A 22,972-nucleotide genomic window follows, 5' to 3' on the forward strand; every position below is an offset into this window, starting at 1 on the left:
TATAGTATGGTGGTGTGTGTGTGTGTGTGTGTGTGTGTGTGTGTGTGTGAACACCCACCTGTTGCTGCACTGGCCCAGGAGGGAAGGCCAGAACCATTGACAGTTGACCTATGGTATTCTGCCCATGGATATAGGCCCAACAAAGCTAAAAGAGGATAAAGCAAATAAAAGGTTAAAATACAATGGAGTTTATCACATAACTGGGCTTTCGTTATGCTCCTGTTGCCCCAACTTCACCAATCTGTGATGGGAACCCCCTGGCGGGATCGCACCTGGCCCTATTAAAGTGGAATGTTTTCGTCATGGAAGCATTATCGTAATTGTTAGGAAAAGGGTCCTTTTTAAATAATGGTTCAAATCGTTATTTTATCCATTATTAAAAAGAACCAATCATTATTAAAGTGACATTGATTTAACAAGTATAAAAGTATTTAAAGCATAATGATAGAAAAATAAACTACAAAACACACACCTAATAAAAAAGACTCCCCATAGGTAATTTGTCTGGGGAGTGGTGCTATTTAAGTTGTTCATACATGATCTGGAGTTTGAGATGAAGTACTCAGTTTTGCTGGTGACACCAAATGCTTTAGGATATTTTTAAGCAACAGCAAATAATTTTAAAGGAATCTTTTCATGCTTAGGGAGTGTGCACAGAAAGATCAAATGCAGTTCAATGAAGCAAATGTAAAGTGAGATACACTGGGGCAATAAAATAAAATAAAATAAATCCCAACGTCATGTTCATGGGTCTGAGCTAGAGAAGACAAACCTAAAATGGAGTCTTGGGGTTGTGATTAAAATGTTGTCCCAGTGTGCAAAATGCTGAAAAAAGGGCAAATTCCATATAGGTCTCATTATAGAAGAAATCAAATTAAAACTGCAGTTATCATATTGCCCTTATACCAATCCCAACTATAGCTAGATCTGCAAAAATGTGTCCTGTTCTGGTCACTACACCTGGAAAAGGATATTGTGCAGATGAAAGAGATGTAGTAACAAAAAGGTTTGAGGGATGAAGAAGCTCTCCCATGAGTAAAGATCACAATATCTGAGGCTGTTTAACTTAGAAAAAAGAGGTAAGTAAATATCTAAGAATTATATAAAATCACACATATTGGGAAGAAATGAAGCTTAATGGCGGGAGATTTAAAAGAGAGAAACTGAAGTAATCTTCAGGCAGTATACAGTATATAGTTGGGGTGTACAATTAAAGCAGTTTGACACCACTTTAACTGCCATGACTTTATCCTACAGTATCTTGGGAAATGGAGTTTGATAAGGTATTCCAACTTGTCTGTCAGAGAGCTCTGGTGCCTCACCAAATTATAAATCCCAGGATTCTGTATGATAGAGTCAGGGCAGTTAAAATGGTGTCAAATTGCTATAATTCTGCAAAGTGGATGTATTAAGTTGTAATCTGCTACCACAGGATGTAGAGATAACTGTCAGCATTGGTGGCTTTAAAAAATAATTAGAGAAATTGAAGAAAGATAAAGATATGAATGGCTACTAGTCACTATGGCTATCTGTCACCTCCAGTATCAGAGGTAGTATGTTTTTGAATACCTGTTGCTGAAAACTACCTGTGTATGTGAAAGAAGTGGGGAAGGGGGCAGATACTGCATTTACTGCATATCTGCAATACTGCTGATGTTTCATCCCTATATATACACCTCCCTGAGAATTAAGGTCTGCAGCAGGGACTTTTTTTTCTGTGTCCCACCAGTGGTGGTAATATGAAGTGGGAGGACATGGGACAGAGCCTGCTTGGTTGTGGCAACACAATTGTGGAATGCCCTCCCCTTGGAAATCTGACTGGCATCAACATTGGTTTCTTTCTGACGTCAAAGTAAGCATGACTTTCTATTAAAGCCTTTGTGGACTAATTTACTTCCAAGTGCATATTTTCACGGGAGATTATCACACAGGAGACTTATTGTGGGTTAAATATTGAAAAAATGCTCAGGAAGCGCAAAGGTGTGATAGCCAATTGAGGCGTGCCCTCACCTCTCCCATCCTCAAAGCATTAATGGAGCAGCCATTTCTTCAATAATGGGAACTTCCGTTATGAAGAAATGGCTGCTCTGTGAATGCTTTGCTGATGGGAGAGGAGAGGAGATGCTCCAGCAGAAGTGGACCTGGCTATCACACCTTCGTACCTCTCTGGAGCATTTTACTGGCATTTTAACTATGGTAAGCTTGGGTGTGATAATCTCCATAGTTTTAAAATGTGTTTAAAAGTGTTTTAACTGTGGTCCTGTTTAATATGTTTTTATCTTCTTTAAATTATTTGTTGTTTTAATTTGAAAGTATTTTAAATTGTTTACATTGCATGCCACCCTGAGATCCCACAATAAAAGGTGGGATATACAAATTTTAACAGCAACAGCAGCAGCTGGAACAACAACATTATTTCATGCCAAGTTCCCCCAGAAGCATATGGTTAGAGATGAAGCTTTAGACTGACCAAATATGACACTTATCCTGTATGTTAATTGGATATTGTGTTTCAAATTAGTTCTGGAGACTATTTTTTCTTACGCCCTAACTTTATCATGAATTCATTATAATGTTCAGATATTGTTTCTGTATGTTTGTATATAGGTAGGTGGTGTATATCTAGTCAGTACATGAAAAATATTTGAGCTTCAGCATTTAGTAACAGTAGTATTTATTATTTCATCAGATGTTCCCATATGCACATACATTTGATAACTGGTTGTAATATTCTGTTTGATTGGTTTTGTTGTTGTATATTAAACATATTAAAATCATTGCAGTTCATATTAAATATTTGGTAAAAGAGTTGACTTTAAATGCAACCAGAAAGGAGAAATTCCCAAGCTATTTGTTATTTGCCTCTGCTTACATTGGGTATATCCCAATATTATGAAACACTCATCTGAATTTTCTGTTTTGGAATGGAAAATTGAAGATGCATCTTAGCCATAATAAAGTGCAACCTAGGAAGTAGGCACAACTGATGCTTGCTACTGCAACAGTGATTCTGCTCTAATTATAGGTAAACTATTTTGAACCAAACTATGTAATTTTTCTTCTTAATTTTAATAACCTAATGACACTTACTTCACTTTATTTATCTATGTTTAAATTTAAATGACCAGCCTGAAGTAGTAATCACTAAATTCTCCCTAATGCTTTGTTGGATAGTATCACTGTCATTCAATATTTATGAAGTGCAGAGTTCCTCTAAATATAGAACACTCATAGCTATTTTTTACAAAATTTTGGAAAGAGAGTTGGGAGGAGAAGGCTGTATATTCATTAGGATTATTCATATAATTCCCTTTGAGCTCTTAATTGCTCTGGACTATTAATTCATGACCATTCACAATTTGCTTTGCCATAGTTAGTTCAATCTGAATGTTCTCTAGCCTCTGAGAAAAAAAAGGAACATGTCCCACTTTCTTCCACTCTTTGCGGGTTAATATGTCACAGCAGGAAATTGGCCAAGGCTTATATTTAGAGGCAAGACAAATCTGAGCTTCTGTGCACAGTAGCACCTAGTAGAACCATTGACTGCTGCTGTGGGTCAGTCAAAGGTATAAGCAGCATAGGCAGACTGCCCATCAAACATGCAAGTGTACTGTTACTAGGAAGTTGGGTTCCCCTGACAGAAACTGCTGACCTTAGCTGGATGACTGGCTAGTCAGCAAATGTATACATCTTGCCACCTGTTGCCCTGTTACACCAGTGTCATGTTTACTAACACATCATGGTTATAGGATTTCTGAGATAAAAAGACTTCATTTCCAAACATGACAGTATGTCCTTAGACATCCAAGTATAGATCTAGTTATTTTATGGAAGTATTAACACCAATACTAATATTTTATTCTTCATATTTTTATTATTCTTATATTTGTATTGTATTATTTTTACTAATGTAATCCTGCCTCGATCCACAGGGAGAGGTGGGAAATAATAATAATAATAATAATAATAATAATAATAATAATAATAATAATGGTAGATTAATAGATACCAGATAATTCCAGAATCTGCCCAGGTCTCTGACTTAGAATCTGGTCATTGTTTTTATAGCTCAGTCTTTGAATATAAGGATTGATACTGGATAGGGCAGCTTGATTAATGGCATCCAGTGACTGTCAGATTACATGATCAGCAGCCAAATGATATGTATCTAATGGACTTTTGAATCTCTTCAGAGTGCAGGATTTTAAAGTGCAGGTTGATTGTTTAAATGTTTCTCTTACATAAAACAACAGTCTGAACATAAAAAATAGTGTTATCAGAGAGAAAGCTCTTGCCTACTTCTGGACTGTTGTTAACTGCCATCACGTTGACTTATGGTGACTGTATGAATGAGATAATACCAAGTCACGACATTATCAACAGCCCTGCTTGTGTCCTGTAGACCCAGTGCTGTTGCTTCATTTATTTAGTCTATTGACATGTAATGCAGTCTTCCTCCTTTCCTACTCCTTGACATAGTTGCTTTATATTTGCAGTAGGGGTCTTCTGCTTGTTGTGTTTCTGTGCCAGAGAAGAGCAGAATGTGCCAGTTAAGCTGCTCCACTTGATTGCATTGGTGGCTGGTAGCATCTATCATGCATCTCCAGGAATCCAAGACTGGCCCTGTGATTAGGCAAAATAAGATGATTGCCTCAGATAATAGATACTGGGAAGTCATATCTCCTAAATACTACAGCTATTCCATTCAGGTTAGAAGAGACAGTTGTGTTTACTGCATGACCCAGCTCTCAGTCATCTTATCTCTTCGCTTACCAAAAGAACTGATTCTGTATATGTTGTCTCAAACCCTGGAGACATACATGTATCTCTGTTTTAATAGGGATTAAAGAAATGTAATCATGATCTTGGCATTTTATTTTATTTTTCTTCTTTCACACTCTCAATATCTATTGCAGTCTGTTTCTTGAGATTTCCTAGCCTTGCCCTTCCTCCCCTCCCAAAAGAGCTATGCTTGCACAGCAGAAAGGCCCTGGTCTTTGAGTCAAAGAGGGACTAACGAAGGAAGGCAGCTGTATTTGCAACATTCAACCCACCTCTTATTCCTAGTGTTCTGCCTTTACAAGGTCCATTAATTGGAGCCTTGTTCTTCTTTCCACTTCTGCTTCAGTGCTGGTGCTGGGAGGACAGGGTGCTTTATTGCCATTGACATCATGCTGGACATGGCAGAGAATGAAGGTGTAGTGGACATATTTAACTGTGTGAGGGAGCTGCGATCCCAGAGGGTCAACTTGGTGCAGACAGAGGTAGGTGTGAGAACATGTCTTCTTGCTTGTAATTCCCAAGAAACAGCTCAGCACTACCAAATGGCTGTTGATTACTTCATGGGGAAAAAGGAAGAGACGTGAGTATATCTATTATAGAAACAGCGTGTGGACAATTTATCTAATTTCATTTATTAAATTATACTTAATTGTTGTAAAGTGTCTTGAATTACTGGTTAACCAGATTTTTAAAAAAGTGTTTTGAGAGCACATACCTAGAAATCAAATACTTCTGGCACCATCTTAGAGAAGGCATCCCTGCTTTAGTTTACAGGATAGAATTGTTTCTTAAGATAGTTCCTGAATGTAATATGATATACATTAATCATTGTAAAATGAACCAAGTGTCATTTCATCGCCTAAATCATAAAGTATAATTTATAACTTACAATTTATTACTGCCCTCCATCCTAAATGACATCAGACCGAGGAGTTGGTAAAATAAGGCAATGACTTTATTACCTCCAAGAATCTGCAATACAGGAGCTGATAGGCTATGCTGGCATGAATTTGTATATGGGAACCTAGTTAAACTGGAACTCCCAGTCAGAGACTCCTGGGCTTGAAACCCAGGGTGTAGATCTCATGCTGCGTCCTAGCTGGATCCCATGAAGGGATCAGGGGGTTCCAAGGGATTTTCCCAGGTGACAATGGTTGGCTCTCTTTTCTGAGAAAGTCATCTTGGGATAAGAACCCATAACATCTTCTCTCAAGCTGGTCGGCAATGATAGGGAAATGGGTGAATGCATTCACCTTGTGGTGAAATGAACACAGAAGTGTTTTGGGATTTTTATATCTGCATATTCATTCAACCACTGAGCCATCTGCACGGTGGCGGGTGGCATGGTAAGGGCTTTGAGCTTGTGAACGCTCAGCTCTCACCATGCGTACAGGCTTTGAGCATGCGAGCGCTCAGCTCTCACCACCCCTCAATCTGATAATTCTGATAACTGTATTTTTAAATGATCTGTAATTGCCAGTTTATTATGGCAACATAGGTGCATCTTCCACTATTTTATAATTGGCTCCATTGATCCCTTAATTATCATTTTGTAGCTGGTGGAATAATATTCAGCGCTCTCTATAGAGTTTTAGAGGTAGAAATGTGAAGAATCTCAAAACTAGATATCAGGAAGACCAACAGAAGAAGAGTGACTCAGATCTAATCTGCACTGTAAAAATAATGCAGTTTGACTCCATTTTAACTGCCATGGCTCAGTGGTATGGAATTCTGGGACTTGTAGTCTGGTGAAACACCAGACCTCTCTGACAGTGAAAACTCAATATCTCACAAAATTACAAATCACAGAATTTCTTAGCATTGAGTTATGGCGTTAAAATGCTGTCAAACTGCATTATTTCTGTAGTGCAGACTAGACCCTAGGTGACAATGACAATCTTCTCCACCACTGAAAGGCTACAGTTAATAGGGCTGTTTTCTAAGTACAACTGGTAGAACTCACTGTTCCCAAGTTTTGTGGTTACAATGGTGGAATGTGATTCATCTGAAGGTGTTTTAATATAGTTGTAGATCTGTAATGTCACTATTTACTACCTCATAAACAGTGATTGAAAAAAGAGAAGGTTTTGTTTTGTTTTGTTTATTGACCATAGAACTCTGAAATGGGCTTTTGAAGGTTCAGTTATTAAAATGGGACATAGAAGATTGCCCCTATAGGAATTAGCCATGATGAATGTTTAACTTCTTGCTTTGTAGGAGCAATATGTATTTGTTCATGATGCCATTCTGGAAGCATGTCTTTGTGGCAACACAGCCATCCCTGTTTGTGAATTCAGATCCATCTATTACAACATCAGCAGACTGGATCCACAGACAAATTCCAGCCAGATAAAAGATGAATTTCAGGTAAAAGTGAATATATTATATATTATAATGATAGGAACTCTTGATCACATTATTTTTATCCCAGGCACAATTGAGCTCTAGTCTCTCATCTTTCATTAACCACTGAGATTAGTTTACAGCAGTTCTTTACATATGATAGACTTGTACTTCTCAAATCTTGTGCTTCTCAAGTCTTCTCTTAGTTCTATTACTTTGCAAGAGTGTTAAAAAGAGGTATTATTTCTCTTCATTTGCAAAAATGCCAAAAAGGTACATTCTATGAATTGGAGGAAAAGGTGATCAAAATGTGTCACATCTGCTACAGATTTCTATTTTTATTTTTTAGTGCTAACTCCGAGGCAGCATTTACGTTCCAAGGACTTTTTCACTAATGTCTGCCTCAGGCTCTGAAACAAAAATGTAACAGCACTGAACAGAATGTTCTGCTTCCATTCACCAAATTGTTTGTAAATTGCTTTATGTTACTAAGTTCACCTTGTTTCTTCTAAAAATGGCATTATAAAGATAGGATATGGACTCCCCCCCACTCTTGACTTGTTCAGCACGACTCATCTCAAAGGGTCATTAACATTTGGTTTATTGCTATACTTTTTGTTTCTTCACTGGGAAGCAAATACACAGCTTCTGATACATTGTTTTGTACAAAACAATCCTATAAAAGGTGCATTACAAGCATGTCAGCTTTTTTTGCAGAAAACCTTGCAAAGAGTAATCAAGATCAGGATTTATGAAAATGTATCATGTATCACAGTAGCTACTGCAGAGTTTTATGCACTATCTCTGATTTGGGGGCACCTTTGGAATCATGACACATATAGCATAACATATATGAATCATGATACGTATATAAAGTGTGACATATAATTGTCAATGTTTTATTTATATTTTATTAATAGCAATTTTGGCAGGAGGAGCAGAAATGTAGAATGCATATTTTGGAATTGAACAAGCATGTTGTTGACACTAGGCATATTCTGACAAATTTTTCTACCAGTACCATGAATTGTATTAAAGAATCCAAATTGTATTCCACAGTCCCATTTTGGCATGGATTATAGTCTCTGGGCCTTGTCCAGGCACCTAATACAATTTCTTGATCTCCACTAATCTACCGTTTGATAGTGTTTAGGGCTAGAGCAGGTGGGCGTAAAAGAGTGGCCCAAGTCCGTTCTGACTACAAGAGGGTTGGGACCATGCTGACCGCATAGCCTGCTCCCAAAGCAGACCATACCTGCAGGATCCAACCCATGCCACCAGGAGCTGGATTATCCCAGCTCCTTTTTGCTCCAGTCCAAAGGACCAGTTTTGGGGCATTTTGGAGGTATGCATCGTTTGAATGCCATGCATCCCAAATGACCAGAAGTGACTTCATTTGGCCCATCTGTTCCAGACCTTAGTGTTTGAATGCTTCTGTTATAATAGCAGTTTATTATTTATGATTTCTATTGATCCTATAGCACATTGGAATCTTGAAGTACCCAAGCTGTGGATCAAGCACAGACCAGAGACATTCCTGTATGGCTGAATCTGCGTGCCATTCATACTACCAAGTCTAGCGTTATGTATATTGTTGCAGACTACATCTGCTCATGCTAGTGCCTTAATGTATCCAGACTGTATCGGGATTGATAATTCTATCAGAAGTTTCTCGGAGCATTAGAAAGGAAAGGAAGGAAGGGGCTGTCCTCCCTATTTTGACCCCCCTGCCATTCATTTTTTAAAAAATATTGTGCATTGATGTTTAAGTAAATTCACCTTATGGACTGGGAAGAATCAAAAGGTGTTTCTGCAAGCAGGGCTATGAAACTGAATGTCAAAATTTAGTTGGAAGACAACTACTCCCCATCACCATGTACACACATACACAAGGAACAAAACAGCTTGTCTCATTTCCTGGTCAATCCAAATTCATTCCCTTACTAAGGAGAGGGGAAATGCATCATGTTTCCGTGCCCAGATCAGGTTAATCAAATTAAGTTCCACCCTCCACCGAACCACTAGATTGAACAGGATGATTTTATAAGCCTCCAGCTGGGAAATTATCTTGATCTTCATGATAAAAATTGTCAATCACTACAACATTTTTTCATCTCTCTATGGGAGTCTTTTTAATCAGCAGCTGCAATATGTGTGTGTTTGTGTGTAGGGTGGGGTGCAGAAAACAGTGTTTTGTACAAAAACAATGAATACATATTTTAAAAAAACTGCTCCCAAAATTCCCCCCCAAAATTCAAAAATACAAGCAACCTTTTAAAAAATGAGTTTGTTTGGTGTTGTTTTTGTGTATGAGAACAAAATTAGCAAAGATTTACTTTGCTACTCACTACATAGCTAATCTAGAAAGTAGCAAATGAGTCTTCATTAATGGAATGCTGTTTGCCCTTAGATTCTGGAAACTACTTAAAAGCTAGCATTTTTCAGATAAACCCTTTCATTGGCCCAGTATAGACAGGCCTCGTGGCACGTCTTGATGACATGCTAGGGTTGCCTCAGGGCATCACTTACAGATGCCCCGCAACCCTAGCACATCTTCCATACGTCAAAATGGCGGCACACTGTACAGATGGGCACCACCATTTTGACACGATGGACGCCTAGCATCTGCACGTTGCGGTGCCATAATGATATCGCAAGTGCACCATTGGCACACTGTGGTGTCATTATGGTGCCGCAAAAGGAACCCACAAGAAAGCCGTGTGGTTTGTTCACTGCAGCTTCCTCGTGGAGCAAACCAGGCCACTGGCAGACTGCCCTTTCTGGGCAGTCTGTACCGGGTCAAAGTTACATATTATGTGCCTTTGTCTTTGTTTTTCATGTGTCTTTGATTGTACAGATTTCCAATTAGAGTGTACAGATATGTCTGTTTAACAAATCTGCTTTCTGCATGTTTAAAACTACTGACTATGGCGGGATACAAACCGCCATATAGTACGTATAGGATACGTACTAGGGTTAGGAAGGGGCGGTGCTTCCGCACCCCCCTAACCCTAGTACGTATCCTATACGTACAAGATGGCGGCGCCCCTTCTACATGGGCGCCGCCATCTTTACGTACTGGACGCATAGCGTCCAGACGTGTCGCGGCGCCTATGACGTCGCGAGTCCGCGGCAGGCGCCTCGCGACGTCATAGAGGCGCCGCAAGAAGAAGCTCCGAAATGGAGCTTCTTTTTTGCTCCGCGCGGGAGCCGCACTGTTAGGCTGCTGCAGCTCCCGCACGGAGCAAACGGCGGCGGCGGGGAAGCGCCGCAAAGCGGCGGTTTGTATCCCGCCTATGGTTTCAAAATATGTTTCATTGAAGGGTCAAACTGGACAATATGTTTAGTACCTCTTTTGCAGGTGTGCTCCTGTAGTGTTAAAGACATCCTTTTGTCATAGCAAATTGTTTTTCCTCACCTACATATCTTGCAGTTTGTGATTGGTCATGGAGAGGTAAACAAATGCTTAATTATCAAGTGTGATTCTAAGGCATGTATTTCTAAGGAGAACCCACTACAGATTTGTTTATTTATTTCATTTCATTTGAATGCCACCTTTCTCCCAGAAGAGACCCAAGGTTTTCATACATTCTCCTTAACATTCTCACTTTAACTTTTTGGCTTCTAGTTTTAGACACTCAGCAAGCACTTGGAAAGTGGTGCATCACAATTTTAAAGTAAAATAGTCAGGTTCCTTTTGGCCATGGATCTTGTTGAGTTTTGAATGTGTACTCTTTTGGGTGGGGAATGAGAGCCAAGCCAGTGTTAAATCAAAGGGACAAGGACACCATCAGTCTGTGTGTCAGATCACATATCTTTGGGATTACATATGAATCATTGCCTGTTTCTCCTATTGATTACAGACCCTTAATATAGTTACACCTCGAGTACGACCAGAAGATTGCAGCATTGGACTCTTACCAAGGAACCATGACAAGAACCGCTGTATGGATGTACTCCCTTTGGATCGGTGCCTCCCCTTCCTTATCTCCGTTGATGGAGAATCAAGCAACTACATTAATGCTGCTCTCATGGATGTAAGTAAAATTCAGAGCAAGGATTCATTTTGAACAGAAAATAGGCAACTATAGCCATCAACTGTCTCTCTCACAGTATCCCTATGCCATTCCTTCAATAGTTGGGCAGTGTTGGCAGTCTATTTTTTATGATAATATTTTTACACTCTTCCTCTAGGAAGCTCAGCAAATATTACACTGCCTCATTTTTATTCTGATAGGTATTTTAGGTAAGTAAGTTTTGAAAGAACTAGACATGATCCTAAAGAGTAAAGATATACAACAGAGCACTAAAGTTAGAATTGTCCAATCCATTGTATTCCCCATCATCATATTTGAATGTAAGAGCTGGACAGTGAATAAACTAGATAAAAAGAAAATCAACTCATTTGAGATATGCTACTGGAGAAGAGTCCTGATGATACAACCAAAAAGACAGACAAATGAGTCCTTGGACAGACCAAGCCTGGACTCTTTCTGGAAGTCAAGATAATCAAATTGAGGCTGTCATACTTTGACCATATTGTGAATAGTCAAGACTCATTAGAAAAGAGGTAGAAGACAGTAAAAAGGTAGAAGACAGTAAAAAGAGAGGAAGGTCACATGTCAGATGGGTGGAATCAATCAAGGAGGACATGGGACTGAGTTTGCAGGACCTGAGCAGAGAAGTGGAGGCTAGGGGATCTTGGAGATTTCTCATTTGCAGGGTTGCCATGAGTCAGGATTGACTTGAAGGCAGACAACAACAAGAAGCTAGTTTGAAGAGAGCCAGCATGATGTAGTGGTTTGAGGGCTGGGCTAGGATTCTGGGAGATAAGGTTTCAAATCTAAGCCATCATGGGAACATTCTCTGAGTTTTAGAAGAAAGCAGTACAAATCTCCTCTATACAAATTTTGCAAAGATAGAGTTACCATAAGTCAAAGTCAGCTTGAAGGAAGAGAACAACAAAAAGATGGGTTGAAGAAGTTGATTGGTCACATTTTATGGCTGAACACTTCACATTCAGCATTCTACCCCTATGCAGTACTAATTGTGACAAACAGACAAAAGATCATTCAGCTTTTTTAGCTATAATGATGTAGTGGTACCATAGTAGTGAAAGCTACTGTGTTGTCTTCTTCTCAGCTATAAAGAAGAAATGTAATGAATACTTGTATATTTTCCCATCTTTGACAAGAAGGGGTATCTCAATTCATCTACATCTGCTTGAGAAAATAGCCAATTTCCATGAGATTTTTTTTGCATTTGGCGACTTTTTTGTGAAAGAAAAATGTATTTCAAAAACAGAGACATTCCAAAAATGCAGAAAATATTTTTGAGGATTATCCATTTTTTGGCTAAAAAGTTCCCTGAGTGCAAAATGATGATGATGATGATGATGATGATGATGATGATGATGATGAAAATGCACAAAAATGATTCTTATTTCACACAACAATGAGAAATTTTTTTGAAATTATTAACCCTTTTATGAGAGTACAAAATAAGTACATCTCTACTGTAAAATGACTGACCACTGATAAATGGAAGAGCCATTACTTCCATTCAAGATCTTTGTTGTTAATATGCAGAAGCTCCCAGGTTCTATATCGACATTTTTGGCAGAACTGGTAAACATTCCTTTTTGAAATCCTAGAGTGCCACAATAGAAAGTGATGCTTAAATATTTATTTAATTATTTGTTTCTTCATTTATTGCTCCCCATTTGAAAGTGAATTGCTTTATTTTGATCAGATTTATCTAATCTGAATTAAACCAATTGAACTAATGTATGCAGTAGAAGTTAGTCTAAGTCTACATGAGGGGAAAAATGAATTCCCCCTGAATCTGTGCCACTTAGGGCACACGATGCATGGCATTTCCTCCAAATCTCGCATTATCAGAACACATGCTGCAGGGTCCAATCAGCAGCAAACTTGGGGTTAAAATTCCTTAATACAGATTTTAAAAACTCACAGTTTTCTGCAGAGTTTCTAAGAAACTGCATTGTTTCTTGTATGTCTCCCATTGATTCACACACTGAATTCAGGGCAGGCAGGATGTATCACAGACACCATGATTTTCAGTCTGCTCCCATCACCACTGATTTTCCCACAGCTCCAAGACAGCTTGCTCCCAGCTTCCATTTACCTTCCCTGCCTAGAATGATGTTAAAATAAAGATGTTTCCTGCTTTGAGACACCTGACACTTTGTTGTGATTTCAAATCATGCACCAGGAGCAGCACAGAGGAGGGGAAAATATCATTTGAGGTAGTTTTTCCCCTCTCTGCACCACTCCAGCAGTGTACTTAGAGATCACAACAAGGTGTTTGGGCACCTCACAAACAAGAAAAAAATCTTCATTTTAACATTATACCAGGCAGAGAAGATAAATGGTAACCAGCAGTGATCTGTCCTGGAGTTGTGGGAAAGGCAGCAGCCATGGAAGCTGGCAACATACCATACCAACATCCACAGTATAGACAACTGTGACTCCAAGGCAGGTGCAAAGCAGAACAGATGGTGATTCCATTTGGACTTTTCCCATAAGTGCAGACTTGCCCATACTTATCCTTTTGATTGTTCACATGTGAAAATTTTGTAATGGAGAGTTGATTGAGGGTAGAATAGAAAATATTTTAGAATAAAATACAATAGGTACATATCTTTTTGCAGATTTTGAAATAACTACAATACAAATTAATGTGCAAATGGAAGGGATTTTTGAATAGATACCTATGATACTAAGCCAGATTGAAAATAGTCTTCTCCATTCATTTCTGCTTGCTCTCCAACAGTCTAGACAATACTTAGCTGTACTTAAAAATGTTTGAGGTAGCTTTCTATACTGCAATGAATGATATTTCCTAAGAGTAGGCAGGATACAGTTAGATAGCCAATACAAGATGATTACGAAATGTAACAGCACAGTGAAGGAGAAAAAAATTACCCACTGGTATGTGTCCTCTTTCATTTCCTTCTGCTAACGCTGGAACATATTTCCTATATGAGATATGCCTTATCTTTCAGCTGTTTTTGTACACTCTGTATAATCCCTGAAGCCTAATATTAATGGAGATAAACCACAAGTATACTGGGCCTGTAAAGCTATATTTTTCTTCCTTCTCTATAGTTTAACATGTATGTAGTTGAGGGTAATATTATTGTGAGACTTCTGCACAGTCAAATGTTTCTATTTGTTATCAAAAAGTTAAAAAAAGAAGTCTTAAGGTACTTTTAAATACAATATATAGTCTTGTCCAAGTGATTCAAAGCACTATGATAGTAGGTACATATTTGTTATCTAACAGTTGAGTGAGCAAAGGCCTTTACTGCTTCACTAAGCAGAAGCTGTTTTCTGCACAAACAGTCTGTGTCTAACTCTGAGTTGTGTAGTTGTCAGCAATAAAACTGTTGTCTTTTTTTACATTTACAAAGAATCCAGTGATCAATTCCACTACAAAGCTCAAGTAATTCTCATATATAGGGCGGCCGCATCATACGCAGGCGTGTCATATGCAGGCGCGTCATGCACGGCTTCCAGCATATGCTGGAAGCTGCCCCAGAAAAAAGGCTCATGCGCCCCAGAAGAAGTAATGGGGTGTGCGACTGGGGGTGTGTGCTGTATCCTTGCAGCAGGCACCAGTCCCGTTACTTCCAATGGGGCTTGAGCTTACACATTTTTTCTTTTACGCGGGGGGGGGGGGGATCCAGAAAAATTTGTGGCCTTCCAGAGGTTATTGGACTGCAACTCCTGTGTGACTTAGCAAGCATAATAGTGAGGGATGATGGGAATTTTAGTCTGGACAACATTTGATGGGTCACCAGTTGCTCACCCACTGACGTGTAGACCAGTGTTCCCCAAACTTTAGTCATCCATGTGTTTTGGACTTCAGCTCCCAGAATTCCTGGCCTTTGGACAAGGCTGGGATTTCTTGGAGTCCAAAATACCTGGTGGAGTTTGGGAACTTCTGCTGTAGTCTAATATAAAACAGTGACCAGTAAAATGTTGGTGGAAAGATGCAAGAAGAGGACATGATTGTTCTGCAGCAACAATGTCACAAGATGCCAAGTAATTTGTCTGACACAAGATTCCAAGTAAAGGTGGAAATTGGTAGCAGTTGGAGACAAATAGTGCTGACTGATTAGGAAGATCTGTCAGTCACTATACACATATTGGTGCCCTTAGCTGGTCATCACTGACAAACCTAAACAATGCTTTCTCTAGTTCACTTATTTTTATTTCATTCTCATACCGTGGGGGGGGGAGTCCAAAGTTTTCTCCCACTGTGTGAAATAACAAGAGGTTTTTTTTTGGGGGGGGGGGGTTGGGAGGGGTTTCAGGAATGGGCATTTTAGGCCCCTTTTTTTTACAAGATGGGTACAACATTTTTGAGCAAATGCAACTTTGCTAGTGCTGCTACTTGTACTGCTGATAAAGATGATGACAAAATGTTTCTTTTCACAGCAATGAAAATGTTGTAGTGGTTTACAAGTTTTTCAGTGTATTTATCAGCACATACTTTCTGGTTCAGGATAAGTTGTGAATATTCTTTACATCTCTGCTGTGTCATTATGTTTCTTGATGCTGTTAAGTCTCTCAGCAGACATTGGGTTCTCCTCCTGCTTGTTGACCTGCTTCCCCTGCCACTCACTGATGGCAAATATTCCTGTCTCTTACATTATGAAATATCACAGCCACTAGTTATGTCACATCACTTGCATTTTCAAGGAAAGCATCAGTGCAATAAGGGTGTGATGCCACCAGTGTCCTCAGGCATGCATGTTGTGGCACACGCACACACACACACATATTGCAGTGAATTTTCATGTGTTGGTGGATAAGAACATTCACATGAGAAATCTGAGGCAATCAAAGATTATTTTCAGAAGTGCTGTGAAATAGATGGATATATTTTTCTTCTCTTTTGCAAATAAATGCTGGCAATAAAATTTAGCTGGCTGTATCTGCTGCTGTTTGGTTGTGGTTGCTAATTTTTTAACTGTCTGCTTTTCAGACTGATCCCATATCCTAAACCATGAACATCACACAGATGTTCAGAAAGGATTGCTTACACATTTAAACTGTAAGCCACAGTAAAAATGGAATAATAACTTATGTATGTAATCTCTTTTTACGCTAGCATTTTTATATACTCTGAAGCATGGAGAAAGCCCAGAAATATTATAAATATGCATGCTGGTGATGACATTGTGGATAGATGATGACCTGGCGTTTCTAACCAATTGCTTGTGGTTAGATTTAACAGAAGTGGAATTTGGAAATGTGGTTTCTGTGGATTGGGGATTGTGTGAGTTGTAGTCCAAAATGAAATTTTCAAGATCTAATTAGAAGCAGTCATTTGTTCTGTATCCTTAGCAGTTCTGTAGATGAAAGAATATTAGAAGGTGTCAACTGTTGACCATAATATTGCAGGCTTATGATATAAGACACCTGCTTTCTTTGCAGCTCTGCACAGGAACTTTATATATGATAGAAAAATATATTCACAGAGTTTAAAAGAGTCTCGTGGGCCATCAAGCCCAACCTCCTGTTCAATGCAGAATTTCCAGCTAAAGCATGACTAACAAATAACTTTCCAGAAAAGGACATTTGTTTCTATTGAATTTCATTTTATTAATTTCTGCCAAATTTTCATGTTTATTTAGGTCCTTTGGAATTCTGTTCCTATCTTCCAATGTGTTAGACACCCATCCCAGTTTTGTGTTGTCTGCAAACGTGATAAGGACTCCACCCTGCCATGAAAGACACTGATTAACATGTTGTAAACTAATGGACTGAGGACAAAATAAAAATGGCTTTAGGATAGAATCCTGAGTCATTCCACACAAAACCTCCTTCCAGTTTGAAGCACAGCCTTGCTGTTTGAAGGCTGACTGTACCTACCTATGTTTTCCTATCTTCCTTTTGGGGGGTGGAGGAGGCAGGAAAGATGAGGAGGAAGGAGGAAGAGGGAAGAGGAGATAGAGCGGCAGTGGTGGTAGGCGGTAAGAGGAGGAGAAGGACGAAGAGAAGGAGGGGAAAGAGCAGAGGTCGAGGCAGCAAAGATGGCAGGGTGAAAGAAGAAGAGGAGGAGGAGGCAGTCCTTTGCCACGTGCTATGGTGAAAGCAGTGAGGCTGGCTTCGGGGGGGGTGGGTGGGGAGTCTCATTGTCCCCAATAGTAGCACAGCTGCATGGCCGCACCACCATTGAAAATAATGGAGTTTGAGCATCTGTGGGTTTTGGTATCCATGGGGGGATCCAGAACAGATCCCCTATGGATATCAAGGCCCCACTGTTCAGGGTGACCAGATGTCCTCACCACAAATGAGTTCAAGGCATTCAAGAGAAATTGTAGATATTACACAAGAAAAGCTAAAGACACTAATGTAAAGTTGTGCTTCTTAGTTGTGCTCAAAGTAGAGGACATTTTGGAATTCCTCCTGGACAGGAGGAAGAAATGTAGGACATGTCCTGGTAAAGGTAAGAAGCCTTGTTGTTTGAGGGCTGATTGTACCTACCTGTGTTTTCCTATCTTCTTTTGGAAGATGAGGAGGAAGAGCAGCAGAAGTGGCAGGGGGTAAGAGGAGGAGTGCCTAAATCATGTTAATCCTGACTAGGGGTGTATCCACCTTGATCCATGGGTTAGAAATATTCTTATGTCAGCTTCTGTTGTTGTTGCGTACCTCCTAGTTGTTTCCAACTTATGACGACCCTAAGGTAAAACTATCATGGGGTTTTCTTGGCAGATTTCATCAGAAGGGGGTTCCTATTGCTACCCTGAGGCTAAGAGAGTGCCTTGGGTTTTTCCCGCAGAAGACCTGCCCAAGAAGGCAGAAGTCATTGGGCACTTGGTCTCTAAAAGATTTGCCATAACTATCATATAGGAATAGTGACAGGATTGATAGTAGTGTTCTCTTCTTGTAAATGACATAGAACCAAAACAAAAAAGGGGATGATGTGCTAAATTACCAAAAGAGGTTTCAGGTAGCTTTTCTCCCCAACAATAAGTAGTGATAGCCCCATTACAAATTGTCCCCCTGCCCCCAAGATATTTTCCAAGAGGAATTTCTATTCAGCTTGGACTGAATTGTTAAACAAAGAAGTAAACAAGTTCTGGTTAGATCCCAGAAGCCCATTGTGTAAGCTTCAGCAGTTCTTTGGATCCCAGCTTCACTGATTTTAGTATCTTTAGGAAATGGAAAGTCCTGTTTCCAGCTGTCACCTTCATTCCTTCTTCTAATTATTATTATTATTTTGCTGGCTTCTAACACATGCATAATTCATAAGGGATAATCCTTGTTCTTATGCCACTTTTCTAATGAAATGTCTTCATTGGGATCCAATTACAATAGCTTCATTCTTTCAGTGTGCAGTGATAACAAGGATATGAGGTATGGTTTGTATAATCTGGTTACATGGATCAGTTTGTCTGCCCATAGCCTCCTAGGCTTTAAGATTTTTCTGAATAAATTATTATTGATTTTTTCCATTAGCATTAATCTTTTTTCTCCCTTTCCTCCCCATCCGATTTTTGACAGAGCCACAAGCAACCAGCTGCCTTTATAGTTACCCAACATCCATTGCCCAACACTGTAGCAGACTTCTGGAGACTGGTGTTTGATTATAACTGTTCCTCCATCGTGATGCTGAATGAAATGGATGCTGCACAAGTAAGTAGAATTTTGAGTATGTAAATATGTGAAGATCAGGCATTATCACCTACTGTGGCTTTGGCCAAAGATAGTGACCAAAAAGAAAATTCTAAGATTCCTGCAAAACTGAAAATATTTTTTCTTGAGATCACAAGATTTAAGTTAATTCTTTCTTGACAGTCTTGGCCTCTTCCATAACTTGTTTCTCTTTTTATCTTTCTTTGTGTCCAGCTCTGTATGCAGTACTGGCCAGAAAAAACATCCTGTTGTTATGGGCCAATCCAAGTAGAATTTGTATCTGCTGACATAGATGAGGACATTATCAATAGGATATTTCGGATCTGCAACATGGCAAGGGTAAAGAGAAACCAACCTGTTTTTCCATGAGCCTCTGGATTTTAGGCAATATACCTTTAGAAGGAATTCATCCTTGTATGTTCCATTCTTTCTCTTTTCTTCTGCCTGTTTTCTTTGACCTTGTTTCCACTTATTGCTGAACTGGTTTCTGTGAATGAATCCAGAAATCGGTTCTGCAATAAGCATGGTTCCCACTATTTGCGCTGGAACAAGAGGAGTGGCATAAAGGTAGTGGGAAGCCCTGACCATATCCCCTGTCATCAGCCTCCCTGCCTCCCTTACCACTCCTTACCTAGGGCACTGGCTTCTCCTCAGGCTTCTACATCCCTGTGGGCTTCTTCCGCTCGGTGACCTCCTTCCCAAGCTTCCCTGCTCGGCCACCTTTTTCCTCCGTTCCCAGCCTCCCCGTGGCCGGGGAAGTTGGGAAAGAGGTCGCAGGAAGCTCGCAGGGCTTCCCCTTATTCCCTGAAACATTCCTGTGACCTCTTTCCCAGCTTCCCTGGGAGGCTGGGAATGGAAGAAGAAGGTCGGCAAGCGGGGAAGCTTGGGAAGGAGGTCGCCGAGCGGAAAGAGCCAATGGAGGTTGCAGAAGGTCGAGGAGAAGCCGGTGGCCCAGGTAAGGAGAGGCAAGGGAGGCAGGGTGGTCGATGACAAGGGACATGACTGGGGCCCTTGCAGCTGCCCCCTTCTGTCACAGCCAGGCGGATTCAAATCTGCCTCTCTGATTCCCACTTGCGCCGGGGGATGGATTCGAAGCCGCCTGGTTCCCACTTGGGCTGAATCAGTTTATTTTTAAATGAATCAATTCAGCACAAAAAACACCCCTTTTTGACACAGGTTAAATGGGGAAAAATGGGGGGAAACCATAGCACCCCTTTTTGAATCTCTTCAGTGATTCGAATCAAGTGAGAAACATGGTGGTTTAAACTGGATCATTTCAAATCTTGATCCGGTTTAAACCATAGTGAGAACAAGGCCTTTCTTTCCATATGGGGATATTTCATCAGGTAACTTAGGTTTATTCAGTCAGGTAAATACAGGAAAGAAAATTACAGGAAACAATGGTTTGTCCAATAGCCAATGTAGTAAAGTAGTTTCTTGTTCAAGTAGATAAATTCATTGTCCACACTGTATCAGAGATATCAGTATGCAAAGGGATCTTGTAGCACGTTTGAGACTGTGTGAAATAAGTTGTAGTGTAAGCTTTCATAGACCTGGGCTACTGCCTGGTCTACTGAAGTGTTGTTCAGGAATATGCAAAACTTGTGGGTATGGAATTTTTATGGCTATTCATATAGACTGATTATAAAGGTCCTTCCTGGTTAGCACCATGCATGTGAGGAGGTAGACCAGGTCTATGAAAGCTTATGCTACAGCTTTTTTCTTTCAGTCTCAAAGGTGCTACAGGATACCTTTGCATTTGACATTCAATACTAACACATCCATGGAGCTGTACAAATGTCTTCAGCCAGATCGGGGCCACAGCAACCTCACACTGTGGCCCCGATGTGGCGTCTGGAGGGGGAAAAAAGGAGCTGCAAAAAGCAGCTCCTTTTTGTGTCCTCCAAAAGGCACCATAGCTGCAGCAGTGCAGCTGTATGGCACCCCTTCAGTGCTGCATCATTTGGATGCAGCGCCAGAGGTGTGTCATGATGCTGCGTGCTGTCTGGAGCAGCACATGACATCATGGCACCCTGGTGGCATCATCAGGGGTGTGCATCATCTGGACACGACACCCTGACTCCATCCCCAGATCGACACAAAGTGCCAGTCTGTACAGGGCCTATGTCTCTGAATTGCATCAGAGATAGTTTACTTATCAATAGTATACAAACATACAAAATAAATGTGCTTTGCTGTGATTTATGGCAACCTTATCACAGGGATTTAGGCTAAGAGAGTGTCATCCAATACCCACTGGGTTTTCATGTCAGAGTGGGGTTTCGTAACCTGGTGTCTTGGAGTCCTAGACCAAGACTCAAGCCACTATGTCAGCAGACTGCATTTTTTGCCATTTTCTCTCTTGAGGAAATCTCAGTCCTGTTTCCAATACAATTATCCTGCCTCTGCAGTCTTATCTCTAGGTGTTAACCACTCATGATATATGATCCCTCTAGCCATGAACATGATAGATAATGTTCCTGCTAATCTTTTATGTATCAGTATTATTCAGTCTGCAGGAAATGGCTAGTGTGTACACACTGCGAGTCTTGAATAACAGTTTCAGAATTTTCTGTAGTGCTAATGCCAGAGTAATTGTCACCACCACAAGTAAAATGTCTCATACAGTTAATTCCTAATATTCTATTTATTTCTTCTTAAAAATTAAATTATATGGGTGAAATGTGGGGAGAAGTAGTGTGAAAATCCACTTCTGGTTCCAAAAACTCAATTTCTTCAAAATGAGAATGACGTACTAACTGAAATAAATGCTTCTGGAAATATTCCACAAGGACAAAAGACACATTTCCTCATTAGAATAATTTCAGAGTAAAGGTGGAAGTTGTGTTTATGGTTCTTAGGTTCCAATACCTGGACGTATATATAGAAATGTGTGTAAGGTTCCTTCACATAGATGGACCAATATATAATTCTTATTTAATTCCTTTCCTCTTAGCCACAAGATGGGTACCGTATTGTTCAGCATTTGCAGTATATTGGCTGGCCAGCATATAGAGATGTTCCGCCTTCCAAGCGTTCTCTTCTGAAAGTGGTTAGGAGGCTGGAGAAGTGGCAGGAGCAGTATGATGGACGAGATGGACGGACAGTGGTTCATTGCCTGTAAATACTTATACTTCTTTAAGAAATAACTGCTGATTAAGTTCACCTTCATGGATCTAATAGTCTTTGTTCCTTTGATGGAACATCATAGCCAGTATTTGTACATGTACATAAAGAAACTCAGCTGACTGAACCCAATTATTGAACAATACATTAGATACTAGGGCTTGAAATCATTACCTGGTTGATTCAGGTTGGAGGGTGATAATGATAAAATAAATATTCAAAGATGCCAACTAAATAAATGAGAAAGGAGCATCTGTAGTATCCAGAAACTCTGATGAGGAGGATCCTCCTCAAAACCCTTATTCAATTTTTCCCACTCCTCAAATAGACTCAGTCCTTTTCCTCCCCTCACCACACAGCTGTTAGGCACACAGGGGCAGAAACCCAGGGAATGCCACCCCCAGTAACTGGTCTATCTGATGGTTTTGAAATAGACATGCCAATGGAATCTATCCTCTATTTTAGTTTATCCCATGATGTCCAATTCAGCATCATTACAGGACACTGTAATGATATGATCATGTACAGGACATTGTGGGAAATTTGAATGATGGCTAGATCCAGAATGTGTGTGTGTGTGTGTGTGTGTGTGTGTGTGTGTGTGTGTGTATATATATATATATATATATATATATATATCTTGGAAATCTTCCCCCTGTCCCAAACTCAAGGAGAGCCATCCTGAACAACTTGCAGAGAACTACTAGGAAGGTTCGGAATGTGCTAGCATCAGTGTGTGATGGTTACAATTGGCAACCTTCCTTAGTCAGATCCTCCCCCATCTCATCATGCTCACACAACCACTACATACCTGACTGTGTGGATGGAAGGTAAGGAGCAGCATATTCCTAGATGGGACCTAGTCTGGTTGGACCTCTCATCTGTCAGTCCTGTTAAGCCTATCTGAAGGTGTTGTAATGAAAATGCCAATGGGATGTAGCCTCCATTTCAGTTTATCCCATGATGTCCATTTCAGCATCAATTCAGAACACTGAGAATTTTGAATGGTGGCTAGATCCAGACTGTATACATGCTACTTGGAAATCTAC

At 40.0% G+C, this 22,972-nt stretch overlaps 1 protein-coding gene across 14 annotated transcripts in view; it reads left to right on the forward strand.

Annotated features, from left to right (window-relative positions):
* Positions 1-22,972, forward strand: part of LOC149315753 (receptor-type tyrosine-protein phosphatase T) — an 849,328-nt gene that overhangs the window by 815,834 nt on the left and 10,522 nt on the right. For 9 of the 14 annotated variants that reach the window (XM_089514002.1, XM_089514000.1, XM_089514005.1 and 6 more), the window contains 7 exons: positions 1,730-1,852; positions 5,129-5,264; positions 7,000-7,149; positions 10,989-11,162; positions 18,666-18,797; positions 19,011-19,136; positions 21,754-21,917. In XM_089514002.1, coding sequence (XP_089370128.1) covers positions 1,730-1,852; positions 5,129-5,264; positions 7,000-7,149; positions 10,989-11,162; positions 18,666-18,797; positions 19,011-19,136; positions 21,754-21,917 — 1,005 coding nt within the window. The remainder of the gene's footprint in view (positions 1-1,729; positions 1,853-5,128; positions 5,265-6,999; positions 7,150-10,988; positions 11,163-18,665; positions 18,798-19,010; positions 19,137-21,753; positions 21,918-22,972) is intronic. The other 5 variants (XM_089514008.1, XM_089514011.1, XM_089514014.1 and 2 more) reach the window with 1 other exon arrangement.

The sequence above is a fragment of the Sceloporus occidentalis genome, unplaced genomic scaffold, assembly GCF_023333645.1.
Source record: "Sceloporus occidentalis isolate IW3139 unplaced genomic scaffold, rSceOcc1.0.p SCAF_3, whole genome shotgun sequence".
Lineage (NCBI taxonomy): Eukaryota > Metazoa > Chordata > Lepidosauria > Squamata > Phrynosomatidae > Sceloporus > Sceloporus occidentalis.